The sequence below is a fragment of the Natrix helvetica genome, assembly GCF_964273705.1.
Source record: "Natrix helvetica genome assembly, chromosome: 1".
Classification (NCBI taxonomy): Eukaryota; Metazoa; Chordata; class Lepidosauria; order Squamata; family Natricidae; genus Natrix; species Natrix helvetica.
Genome location: NC_138548.1, coordinates 89,753,134 through 89,766,881, shown reverse-complemented (window position 1 = coordinate 89,766,881; position 13,748 = coordinate 89,753,134). Strand labels below are relative to the sequence as shown.

The 13,748-nt window shown below is 34.7% G+C and overlaps 1 protein-coding gene across 7 annotated transcripts in view; it reads right to left on the bottom strand.

Moving 5' to 3' along the window:
* The window catches only part of SHANK2 (SH3 and multiple ankyrin repeat domains 2), a 367,712-nt gene that overhangs the window by 147,540 nt on the left and 206,424 nt on the right, over window positions 1-13,748 (bottom strand). For 5 of the 7 annotated variants that reach the window (XM_081934542.1, XM_081934546.1, XM_081934545.1 and 2 more), the window contains 2 exons: window positions 3,999-4,171; window positions 2,363-2,487 (listed from right to left, as the gene is read on the bottom strand). In XM_081934542.1, coding sequence (XP_081790668.1) covers window positions 2,363-2,487; window positions 3,999-4,171 — 298 coding nt within the window. The remainder of the gene's footprint in view (window positions 1-2,362; window positions 2,488-3,998; window positions 4,172-13,748) is intronic. The other 2 variants (XM_081934547.1, XM_081934548.1) reach the window with 1 other exon arrangement.

The window sequence follows — 13,748 nt, the reverse complement described above, 5'->3', positions numbered from 1 at the left end:
ATTTATTACTCTGCCCACTGTACAATGCAGACATTCCATCTGAAAGGGAAACATTTGTTTCATAGATTTCTGAGTACTTAACAATTCTATTCAAATTTATTTAGATGCCATTGTTTCCAATGAGCTTTACTTCCAAAGAACATGCAAGCTTTGCAACCTGGTTGTCTAAGCACATAGTTCACTTGTTTGCTTGCTACACATGTACAAACTAAAGTGAAAAAAGTCTATATAGAGCACTGTATCTCAAGACAGCTGTTGAAAGGGAAAAAAAAACATTTCCAAAAAGATCTGTACAGCTGAAAAGACATGGATCTGTACAACCAAAAGTTTGAATTAAGTTTCTAGAAAATCTCTTAACCTACGCAAAGCCCAATATGCTTTCCTAAAAATTTTAAATTCCGAGTTTATCATGCTACATTTTACTGAACACTAACCCTTGATAATTATTCCTCTATATCTTTTAGCAACCCAAGAGAGGTATCACTGCAATGCTGGCATACACTTACAGTTTGTGGCATTGGCCAGCATCCAAAACCACATTAAACAACTTTCACAGTAGAAAGAGGTTTGGAGCTTGTGTTACTTGAGTAGCAATCTACACATTCTTCATTCTGAAACCTCAGGATGCCCAAAAATACTTTAAATATTCACAAAGCAAAGTCTCAAAATCTTACAGACCATGTTCAGTTTTCAGGTCTGCCTAGTCATGTCTAAATTATGACCACCATAGGCAAATCCTTTGCAGTATATTCTGTCACACACATGTGGTTAGTTACTGCATTATGAACAACAACTAAACATTTAAATACCCTTGAAATTGAAGTTTAAATGTTAATATCCATGCAACAATCTCCTAAATAAATTCTCTAAATAGCAAATGGTCAACAGTATGAAAACCAACCTGCAAATTAATACTATACAAAATGTCTAAAGACAAATATTCAGAGATTATACAAACAGAAAGACCACACATCCAATATATTTTATTCCAATACATACGGCTAAAATCAATATAACCAAGACAATAAATTAGCTAAATGAAAATATAAATGCCCAAACATAATGTTAAGAAATCTGAAAGATCTGAGTTTCTATATCTGAAGTCTGGTTTACCACCGATTATAGGCTAAAATGTACAGGTATCTTAATCTGGGTGTCGCATGCACAAACTTAAGAAAAACAAGTACCTTAAATTTGGAAATTATATTTGAAAATAAACATTTGGAATCAGATATCTGATAAAATTCTGCTCCTTTTTTGTGAAACATGTTTATACAATTACTCTCTGATGCCTAATAATTTGATACATTTTTCTCTTTCAAGTGATTAAAAACCAATCGACCTCCAGGATATCTATCATTAAAATGAATATACAAAGTTTTCCAATGATGCCAGGGAGAAAATTTTGGAGTGTCTGCTATCATAAAGATGGAATTACTACCTTTACGCCAAATGGCTCTTACTTTGCTGCTATTTATGGGAATAAATCTAATAGCGAGAACTCATTTTTATCCACAGTATTATCCACAAGAATAAAATTCATTTCTTCTTAAAATTAAATGTACCCAAAGTAAAGAAAGAATTAATTTAACAGACACTCTCCTGGAGGCTTCTCACTTGTAAAACAATGTATTGTCTAGAACAGGGGTGTCCCTGAACCTTGGCAACTTTAAGACTTGTGGACTTCAACTCCCAGAATTCCTCAGCCAGTCACAGGTCTTAAAGTTGTCAAGGTTGCCAAGGTTGGACACACCAAGGTCTAGCATTTTACACATCTTTATGATAAAAGTTGTGTTAATATTTTAAAAAAACAGGATTAAAAATAACACAAGTAAAACAAATATGCAAAAAGTAATGGCATCAAACAGCTAATTGCAGATAGTCCTCGACTTACGATCACAATGGAAACCAGAATTAATGTTGTTAAAGCAAGCCAGTTGATAAATGAGTTGTGGTCAGGTTTATGACCTTTTCTGCCATAATTGTTAAACGAATCACTGCAGTTGTTAAGTTAATCATGTGGTCATTAAGTAAATCCAGCTTCCCCCCATTGACTTGGCTTGCCAGAAGCTGGCTGGGAAAGTTGCAAATGATGATTCCATGATCCCAGGACATTGCAACGATTGTAAATATATGCTGGTTGCCAAGCACCCAAATCTTGATCACATGACCACGGGGATGCCGTTTCGGTTGTGTGAGGATTGGCTGTAAATCACTTTGAATTGTAACTTTGAATAGTCACTAAACAAATGGTTGTAAGTTGAGGTCTACCTGTAGGCCTTGCTGTCAATAGCAGAAAGACCAGTGTTCCTAAACCAGGATAGCATTTTTCATCCCCACCGGAATAACCATATTTTCCTACCTCTATCAAAAAGTCTCCTGTTCTCAAGCCAGCTTGCCATGCTACCCCTCCTTCATCAACTGATTCCAGGTACTGCAAAGCAGGGAAGGCTGGCGTTGGTGTGAATTCTTCAATTGGTGTATCAGCTTTAGGAATAATAAATGACATGTTTGAATACACTTTTAAAAACATGAAATGTCATTTCATAAAATATTGCCTGTTACAAGGCCAGGAAGCCTTTAAGTAAAACACTTCCCATCCATCCATCCATCCATCCATCCATCCATCCATCCATCCATCCATCTTCTTATTTTCTTGCATATTAATAAACTTTTGGGTTTAATCAGCAAACATGTAAAGCTCTGAATTTAACTGCTATAAAGCCATGAATTTGATAACATACAGATTACATCTGAAAATAGTGTTTTAAATCCTCATAGAAGTGCATCGAGAATTTCAAGTATTCAAAAGCCGATAATTGCACTTAGTATGATATAAAGCCATTAAATCCAACAGGATGATCCTATAATTGTGCATTAGACACATATTCTGTATGAGCTTCACATACATGCTTTATGTTTGTCATATACAGTTTTCATAAAGGTAAACCACCTTTGGAAAAACATTAGTACAGTTTGAAGTATATGTTTTCAATGGGCATTTGATTTTTTTTTAACCTGAAGAACTCACTCCATGTGAAATTAAGATGTATAGTGAGGGAGCCCTGTTTGCTGCATAGATAGCTCAGCGCCAGCTGATCGACACAGTGATGAAGTCACTGGGTTTCCAGACGACCCCACCAAAACGTATGTTTAGCCAGGAGAGTTAATCTGTTACATAGCTAGGGGAACCCAATAGGTATTTGCCACACTCTAGTGAGGAGTGTGGTATTCCTAGATAAGGGTGTGGAGATTCCTCCATAAAGTAGATATGGTATAGCCTTTCCTTGAAGACAGCAGTCTAAGGAACAGCCCATTTATTAACTGGGGGGGGGGAGTTTAATAACAGACACTGGAATATACCACCACTTATAAAATTTGCCAAAAGAGTAAAACAGATCACAGATCATTATATTCGCTCTATAAATCTACGGAAATGTTTAGCATAGGAAAGAAATGGCATATTTAGACACAAGCAGTTTTCAAACAGTACACAATACTAAAAGGCCATCTGACATGCCTGCAGCTTATGAAAATACAAAAAATGACCTGATTTTCTTCCTAAAGCTGCAGTAGTTTTATTTTGAATAAGCTGTAAAACCATTTCAAGGGAGAAAAAAAAGTCAACATGTCCCTTCAACTAGCACATTATTTTAGCAGAATGACTCTTTACAATGAAGCATTTTGATTATTCCGCCCCCCCCCCCCCCCAGCAAGGATAATTTCAGGCATGGAAAATATTTAGGCAACTTCTCCCCTGAATTATTGCACAAATCAATTATTTCTTTCACACACACACATACACACACACACTCAAAACTGCTCGATCAGAAACCAGTAAATCCATATCGGCACTCTACTGCACAGAGAGAACGCTGTTGTCTAGCAACCAAAGGCATAAGGAATAATGCCTGTTTATTTTCAGAAATGCATGCAATTTTTCACACAAGCACTCCCCCAATCACACAGATACAAAAAAGAAGAAGAAATCCACATACCTTTGGCCCCTCTGAGCACAAACCCAAATCCTTCATTGTCTTTTTTCTGCAGGACCACTGCCTTTTCTTCTATAATGCAGTCACTGTAGAGAGAATTCCGAGGATAGCGACCGTTATTATATCCCTTCATCACCACGGTAGTAGCTGCTCCTCCAGTGTGCAGGTTTATCATCCTCACAGCCCGTTAATCAAATAATAGTGCGGTAACCAAACATGGGGAAAATGTCATAGCAAACAACAGAAGAAGGAAAGAGACAGAAAGAAGGCTTAATAGCAAAGGAGAACATGACAGTGCAACTTAACAGAGGGAACAATGCAGGGAAGGCTGAGGAAGAAACCATGCATGGTGGTGGCTGAACAAATGTGCGATCATGTCACTTGTGTGCTAGCTAGGAGCCTAACAGAAAAGAAAGTGAACTGAACAACAGCAGCATTAATAAACTCCTCAATCGTAGATGTACCAGAGGCATCTTCTAGTGAAGCCAAAATGAAACCAACCAGAAGAAAAATGAGGCAGCATTTTAAAATTTAAAGGGAGCTTGGTTAGCTGTAGTAAGGAGCTAAAAGGCACGGATATATTCAGAAGCTATGCCTTGCATCAAAAGCCCTTTTAAATCCTATTGAATGTTGCATACTGCAAGAATCCCACATGATCATCTGACAGCCTACATTGCTAACAACGTGCAGCTGCCTTGGCGTCATCAAGCACAAATTTTCACAGCATCAAGATCTGCATAATTTAAATAGTAACAAGGCATGTATGTTCATGATCACCTTTTCCTATCAGAAATTACCCTGCCTTCCTGAACACCAGCGCAGTGAAACACTAAAGGGAATGTGCTCAAAAAAGCAAGGCTTAAAAAGAAGGGGGGTTTGTTAGAAATTCACTGACATTTCAGGTGATATTTTTTAAAAATTATTTAAGAAATTGAATTATTCAAAGAATAGATGAGTTAATATACATATTCTAAGCTAAAATATTAAACTGTGGTATTTATTATGCCTTAATGTACATTCATTAAACAGTATATAATTGCAATTATATACCTTAATTAAATGCATGATTTAAATTGTGCTTCTGCATTCAACTAGGAAACATTTTTTGAAACAAAAATTATTTCTTCGTTTTTAGTTTTAGAAAAGCATTTTCATATATTATGCAATGTCCATTAAAAACAAATAATAATGAACTAATATGGTGGTGAAATGGCATAACTACTGCTGTGGCAATGAGAAATAACATAAAAGGAAATTCTGGAAATGTTCCTGCAGAATCAAAGAACCAATTTCTAAGGATGATACCATGTGTCCGTATACATCTAAGGATTTAATTTGGTTTGCATCTTAAACTAAGGATTTAGGCAACTTGCACAAAAAAAATTATAAATTCACATTTGAAATGCAGAAAAAAATAACAAAGAGTTCCATCAACTTTCTACCAATAGATACAAAACAGCCAGCATTCTCTGAGGAAACTCCTTCAATGAAACAAATATGGCAAGTAGCCAGACAGGTTGGCTTCTTGGCTAATCAACTGGCCTATTCCTATTTCTAAATGATGACAGAAAAATGTGTGTTGATACATTTTTTAGCAAGAGTTACAATTTAATTCTTAAATTAAGAAATTCTATCTGAGGGGGGAAGAGAGAGATGTTAAGAGTTTGATTATTCTTTACAAACGTATCGTTACCAACAACAAAAATAGATTCTTTTCATACTTATTTAATCTAAGAGACCATGAAATATTGGAAGAGGACATAGGATTAAGGTAGACTATACTGTACATCAGATTCACCCTTACTTTCTCCTTCATTTCCCCCCCGTCTACTCTGAGACTCTTTTTTCAGTGAAGATGTAACTTTGAATGGTTACTAAACAAACTATTTTATTTTTTTATTTTTTTTTTTCAAGAAGTTTTATTGGTTTTTTTAAAAACATTTATGCGGAAAAGGGTAAGTGGAATAGTTACAAATTTTGGCAGTTGCAAGTATGGCAGACGCCCCCTCCCTCCAGACTCCTAGGTTACATCAAAATATCAAACCTTATTACATAGTCATAAAAAAAATCAGCATATTAATTCTAGAAAAAATACTTTTCAATCAGTTTATATAATTATAATATATAGTCTAGTTGTAAATTCATTAATACTTTCGGTCTGTTTATAACATTGTGGTTTTCTTATTTATTTTTGTGATCTGAGCTTTCTTGGTGTTGCCCCTTCACCCCCCGCTGGCAGAGCTCCGGCCCCTCCCGTGTCCTGCATAACCGTTGTAGTGTCATCTGTTTTTTCTAGGTTCGCTTTGTTTTTTTCCATAAAGGCCTGTGCCTCTATGGGTGTGTTGATTCTGATTCTTGTCTCCTCCCAGAATATCAGCATACCTTCAGGCATCAACCATCTAAACCACACCCCCTTCTGGTATAATTTATTCGCCAATTGCGAATAGCTTTTCCTTTTTTCCCTAATTTTTTTGGGAATCTGCTTTAGAATGGTTATCTCCCTATCGTGGTATGTCAGTGTTTGCCCCCTTTGTACACCCAGAATTTCATCTCTTGTGGTTTTCCTAAGAAATTTAATATGAACCTCCCTGGGTACATTATGTGTTCTGGCATATGCTGAATTCACTCTATAAGCTAGATCTATCTCCCATTCCATCTGCTGTTTATCTTTGTGTATGTATTCAGCTAAAATGTTAGTCATAATGTCTCTAAACAAACTATTGTAAGTCAAGGACTACCTGTAATTTCTGCCATATTATGTGAAACTTTTTAGTGTGGAAAATTTGGAGTAAGGAACATAGGACTTGATTTAGCTTAAAACACTAGGAATTCAAAGAACCATTGTTTGACAACTTTCTTGACACCAACAAATTCTCCAAATGTATGCATATGTTTGATTGTCAGAACATAACACTTGCCTTTCAGTCATCATCTTAAACACCTGGATCCCAATATTCATGAGTTTAATAAGCTAGGGCAAATGATCTCGTTTTTAAAAAGAATAGTTACAGGTCTGTTTTTACAGATTTTGTGAAGAGGAAGAGTGCCTACATTCCTTTATTGTTTATTAAGGTCAATGTCTAGTCAATATAAAACAAAAAATACAGGAAGTCCTTGACTTACAACTATTTAATGACTGTGAAAAGTTACAGTGGCACTGAAAAAAGTGACATGGCTATTTTTCACACTTAGGACTGTTACAGCATTCTCACAGTGATCAAAAGTCAGAAGTTTGGCAACTGATCATATTTATGACAGTTGCTGAATCCTGGGGTCATGTGATCACCTTTTGTGACCTTCCAATAAGCAAAGTCAATCTTTGAAGACAGATTCACTTAACAACCGTTTGACTAACTTAACAACAGAAGTGATTCACTTAACAAATGTGGCAAGCAAAACTGTTACTCAGTTTCTTTAGTTTAGTTTCTATGTTACTTCTAAATAATAGAAGTTAAGAAAGGAGTGTGGTTCCTAAATCAGTAACACCTTTCATAAGTAAATAAAATTGATAGTAAGTACATGCAACTTCTGAAGTATAATAAGACTCAATGTCCTGTTTTGGTAAATGACAAAGTACTTTAAATGATGTACAATAATTTCCTACTACTTTAAAATGAAGCTAGTACAATCATAAATTTAGCTTTGTACATGCTTTACATCAGGGGTCCCCAACATGAGGGGTTCGCAACTAGGCCTTAGAAATGGCAGGCGAGTGTGCACACAGGCATGCAAATCCTGACTTGTGTGAGCAGCGGACGAGTGCACGTATGTTTCATTTGCATGAGCAGCAGGAGTGCATGTATGCTGCTTGTGCAAATGGAGCTACGTGCATGTGCGTAAATCATCCGTTCCCTCCCTCGCCAGTCCACAAAGCCGGAAAAGTTGGGGAACTCTGCTGTACACCTTAATAAATATTTAATGAGGGTGGATTACCTTGTTGTTCGAAGTACAGTTTAGGAATTGTAATTTTAACTCGTGATTTGGTCTTCTCTGATTATTGTAACATTTGATGAGAACAGGATTACATCAACTGCTTGATGTAAAGATGCTACTGCTATTATTTGGAATGTATTGATCTACTAAGAAGTATGGACTATTCAGAGAAAGGGGTTGACTAAAAGAATGACTACACAAATGTAGAAGGAAAATATACATTTGATTTGCAACAATGTATTATTGATATACAATACCTATCATTATCTATCAAATAGAGGTTATCCTCAACTTACAACCACAATTGAGCCCAACATTTATATTGCTTAGTGAGAAATTTGTTAAGTGACTTTTGCTCCATTTTACAGCTTTTCTTGCCACATTTGTTAAGTGGATCACTGCAGTTGTTAAATTAGTAACATAGTTGTTAAGTGAACCTGGTTTACCTGTACCTGGACTACCTGCATATCAATAGTTGATTTCTGGTTATATGGATAATAAGATAAGGAAAAAAGAATTCTGAGCAATCTAATCAAAATTTGGGAAATGGTTCTGCTTATAATTTAATTTTCAAGTCCTGAATTTTTCCTCTTTTTACTTCTTCTTTTTTATTGTTATTAAGATTGAAGCTAATATTCTTTAATTAATATTATTCATAATTCAATGTTATATATACTTTTATTTGGGTTATTAATTCAGCACAATAAAATTATTTAAAAGAATAGTCTGGATTGCATATTCTATGTTATGGTTAAATTACAAAGAAATAGAATAATTTCTTATTATCAGTTTATGAAATTTATGTGGACTAAACATTTATCCACAATATAACAGGTTCTATTAACAGAACTCTGCACTTTGGTATAAATAATTATCTCTCCAATGGATTAAATATTTTAAAAGTTTGTCCAAAAAAACTACAACTACCAATTATTTGCTTGTACAAAGGGCATGTTGTGGGAGAAGCAATATACACAACTTTGAATTTCTTCCAAAATGTTGATAAACTACAGTATGCCAGTACATTTTCATTGCAGTATCTCTCTAGCATAAATAACTGGAAGAACAAATTCAGAGATCTATCTAAAAGCCTATTTTTAATGCTTTCCCTTTTCAAAGAGTAGCTAAATGATCTCAGTAACTAAGAGATTTAAATTTCATATACGTCCTATATTTGATAGATTATTAGTGTGCCAGGAAATGCAATCAATCTGTGAAATATGATTATATAAAGTGTGGCCCTGACATGATTCATGATGGAAATGTTAATTATTTGTTTAAGACCAATAGTAAATTTAGCACTGCATTCGAGTCATTCCTATTATCCTAGAAATGCAAGCACTGATTCTAAACAGGAAATACCATAGCATTATATTGCGCAAAATGTATTACAATTAGCAAACTTGCACACTTACATTCTGGCAGGTCTCAATGAGTGTATACACAGCCATTTCACTTTGCTGGTGATCTAAACTGAAATAGTATTGTTCACGTCATTCCTAGCTTAATACGAAAGGACACAAAAAATTTTACAATTTGAGGAAAAATACCTTGCAAAAATTGGCAAAGTATCTCTCCCATCTTAAATTGTTAAAACCATGATGTCCTTTGAAAGCATCTCTTTTAAAAGTTTGGCACAGACCTATTTCTTATTATATATAGTTTTTGAAGAAAAACAATTATTTTTGGAGTGTATTAAAAAATACACTCCAATTCCTGGATATAAAGATCAGGAAAAACAGAAACCTATCCAATTTCATAGCAAACATTCTGTTCAAGATTTCATCAGTATTCTGATGCAAGTATTTCTATTTAGAAATTAGAGATAACATTTATTCTTACCTTAAAAAATAGTAAGACCTGAACTACTAAAAATAAAGTTTGTACTTTGTACTATTTGACACAAACAGACACACTGGTTGGGAGCACTAAAGGAGCTCTTTAACCCATTCCTGTTTCAAATTGTCAATGAAGATTCTCAATCTTCCAAGTAGAGTTGTCTGAAGGTTGTCTGAAATTGTCTGAAGGTTGAGTCATTGAGGAGGCTGACTGGACTAACAACAAAATTAACAACAACAAAAATTAGTCCAGTTGCAATGATTCAACCTTCAGGCAACCTCCAGACTATTCCTGTTTCCAAAAATATTCAAAAAGAATTCCCATTCCTAAGAGGTCTGTAAGGGTCATGCATAAGCGCACCAACATGCCTACCGTCCCTGTCCTACTGTCCCCACTTATTTGCATCCATTTCCTGTATTCATAATCATGTTTATACTTATATCTGTTATCTTATAAATGCTTGACAAAATAAATAAATTAAAAAAAATAAAAATTAAAGTCTTGGAGGTTTTACTAATTTAATCTCTGCTACTATCGTATCTATACAATCATACCATACAAGTGATGCTAAATAGCAAGGCAGCAGTTGCTTCTTATTTTAATTCCAATAGTTTGTTAAGAATAAAATATCTTCCCCCTAATGATAATCCTTAGTTAAGTTTCCACACAGCATCTGAAAGCAACAGAGACCAAACTAGATAATGCCCTGGAGATTCTGTAACAAATCCTCACTGTAATTTTCTTGTTCTAAAAGGAGCTACACCCAGGGGAAGGAGGGAAAATTTAGATTGGAGTTTAATTCTCACACATCCCTTATAGATGATTTCAGTCACTGATTTCTCAGATAATATCTAGTCAGGCCTTTTACATCCCGTGTGTGCTTGAATTAATCATTGTTCCAAGTAGTGCGCGGAAATCAACAACCTGTAGGATTTCTTTCAGGTATTCCTTTTCATTCAAAACTTGGCAAGATACATTGGCATCCCAATAAGATGGAATAGCACGTGGTAATGAGAAGGTGGTATTTACAAATGGATATGCACGTTGCAGAATTCCTTGATCATAAAACCAGCTATATAGCATTTAGTAATGAAGCTGTGTTTTCTGAGACATCATGGTGAAGGACAGGTAAAAGATCTTCATTTGTTAATCTTATTTTGATTAAAATTAAAGTTACCTAGCCTGGTAACAAAATGTTCAGAAACCAACCTACAAGCTCAGAGAACCCCCCCCCCCCCCGCTTCACTCTCATCTTACACCCAAGCTACAGATATTCACCACTATTGCAAAATAATTTTAAAAGGACATAAGAACCTACATGAAGTGAAATATATCATCCCAAACAAAGCTGCTTAAGAAAGGTGCCTTAATTCGTTATAGAGACCAATTCTATATTTCCTTGCTATTTAAGAATCTAGCTTTGGCCCTATTATTGCTTTTTAGTAAGAGATTGTAATTTTATATAACAATTTTCCTAATTTAGACTCTATTGCTTCAATCACCATTTTCCAGCTTTATTTTGACTTTGCATTAACGGTTTTGTAAATTAGAGATTTTTGCTATAAGGTCCTCTGGTATGTTTTGGTATAGAAATGCAAGATAAGACTTAAGAGTATAATAAATAGATCTGGTTATATTGTCTGTATCTAAAAAAAAAGGACTTTTGCAAATGTTGTCCTATCTTTCTCAGATATTTTAAATAATTAAGACTTATTTAACAATTATATGTTTACTACACATGGAAATATAATTAATGGTGAAAAAATTATGATCTGAACTAATATATACAACTCTCTAAACTATAAATTGTATTTAGGAAACTCAATCTATAATATTTGCAAGAACAAAAGTCTCCCGTTTGTTATTTTGTATATTTATTTAGATCCTACTCATAGTTTATTTCTTGTTCAATTGAATATAAACATGGGGTCAGGAATTTAAGAGATTGCAACTTTAATATGTTTGCATCTTCAGATTGAGAATCAGAATATGAATCACCTCTGAAATGCCGGTCAACTAGGTAATAACTTTAGCACACTAATGATATCTCATGTCACAAATTCATAAACTCATCCAGAGACTTCATGAAACATAACACAGACTAAAATCTCAACCAATACTGAGTCAAGCAAAGGGGGGGGGGAATCTATGAAACAATTTAATACTTTTACATAAGCAAAATGGTTCAAATGAAAAGAAATCAAAAGAAACAATGGAATGTGTCAGTAAGATATTTCAGGTGGTACATCAGGAGAAAAAAGTGCACAATCTGGTTGAAGGCAGAAATAATATAGGAAATATGTCTCACTTAAGAGGAACTAAAATTGTTTCAAAAGTTTTGTAGTCCATCAAAAAAATTACTTGGAAACACATCTCTTTTTTAGAAGACTGATTTCTTGGAATGAGATTTAATCATCTTGTTAGTGTAGAAATCAACACACCTTTTTCAAATCAACACACCTTTTTCAAAGGTAATGGAGTAGCACTACTACTTTTAGATTTTTTTAGAAGATATATAAAAAATGAACTAGTCAGGACATGTGTCCATGGTTCCTGTATAGACTGAAATTAACAATAGTAAAACTGTCCAGGCCTCTCCTCTTTTAGCAGTTCAAGGACTTTACACAGAAGCAAGGATGGGATAACAAGAAAACACCAAAACAAAGTAAAAACCAAAAGAGAATATATGATGCAAGGTTCCTAAAGAAGTGGCAACAGGATTCAATAGTGAATCCTGAAACAAGTATAAGCAGCTTTGATCATATGCTTGCCACAAGTTGTACAGCAAAAGAAGATGAACAAAATGAGAAATTGTCTCAATGTAGCTGGGCAGGCAGCAGTTGATGTTTTTAATGGCATGTAATTTACTCAAGAAAGGAAAAAGAATGGAACTGTCTAACAAAATACTGCAGGCCAATACCAAAGGAGGGATTTAAGTTTCACAGAAGACTTCAAAAAGGGTATGAATCTTTTGAAGAGTTCCTCAGTGACTTAAAGCTGCTAAACCTGAATTATAATTCTGGCTAATTCATTGAATCCCTGATAAAAGGGATTTTATTTTTTTAGATCCTCAGGTTGTGCAGACCCAAAGTTATAAAAATCACTTTTGGGGGATATTGATTTTACTCTTGACAAAGTAATGCAGTTGAAACTGCCACTATACATCATATGTACAGAAAGCAATATAGTCAGCATGGTGGAATTAAAAAAAAAACCCCAACCAACCAGGCAACTATGAAGTTTCTTCCAATTCTCTCCCTTAGGGTAACCCTAAAGAGCTTAGAGATCTTTTGTTGCACAAAATATGGCATCCTCCATCAGAACAGCTAGTGCCCCGCTCTTGGAAAGGAGTGTAATGCTTGAAAACGATTTAATTATTTTGCAAGAACCTTCATTCAAGAACAGCCTGCATTTAAGAGAAAACCAAGTAAACAAATTATACAAGATGAAGTCGAGGATGGCTGTGCAGAGGGAGAACTATGGATGTTGTGAGGGAGGAAGACTTAACTATTATACCAGAAGCTAATAGCAGGTAGGATGCTTATAAAATGAACACTGGAGTTCAAGCTAATATGTTTCCTAAATTTACAGATTAGCTGTTACTTCAGTAACCAAAGTGACTCTTGGGTACTTCTGTTTTATTACAAGTTTATAATGGCCAGATAATTTCCACTGAAGGGTTTTGTTAGTTGAAAATACCTTCAGAGATCTTCCAGTGGTGCTTACTGTTGGCTGTAGACAGGAGCTTGTAGTTCATTTTAGATTCAACCACTTCTCAGTCTTATTTAAAAGGTCCCTATGGGATTAACTTGGGATGATACAGAATTTAATTTTGAAATGAAATTCTATATTAATTTAACCAATCCATTCACCTGATGAAGTAAACTGCAGCTCACAAAAGCTTATACTTTTTACTAAATAGTGTAGTTGAAAAAGTGCCACCAGACCTTTTCACTAACAATTATTACCTTGGTACTCTTC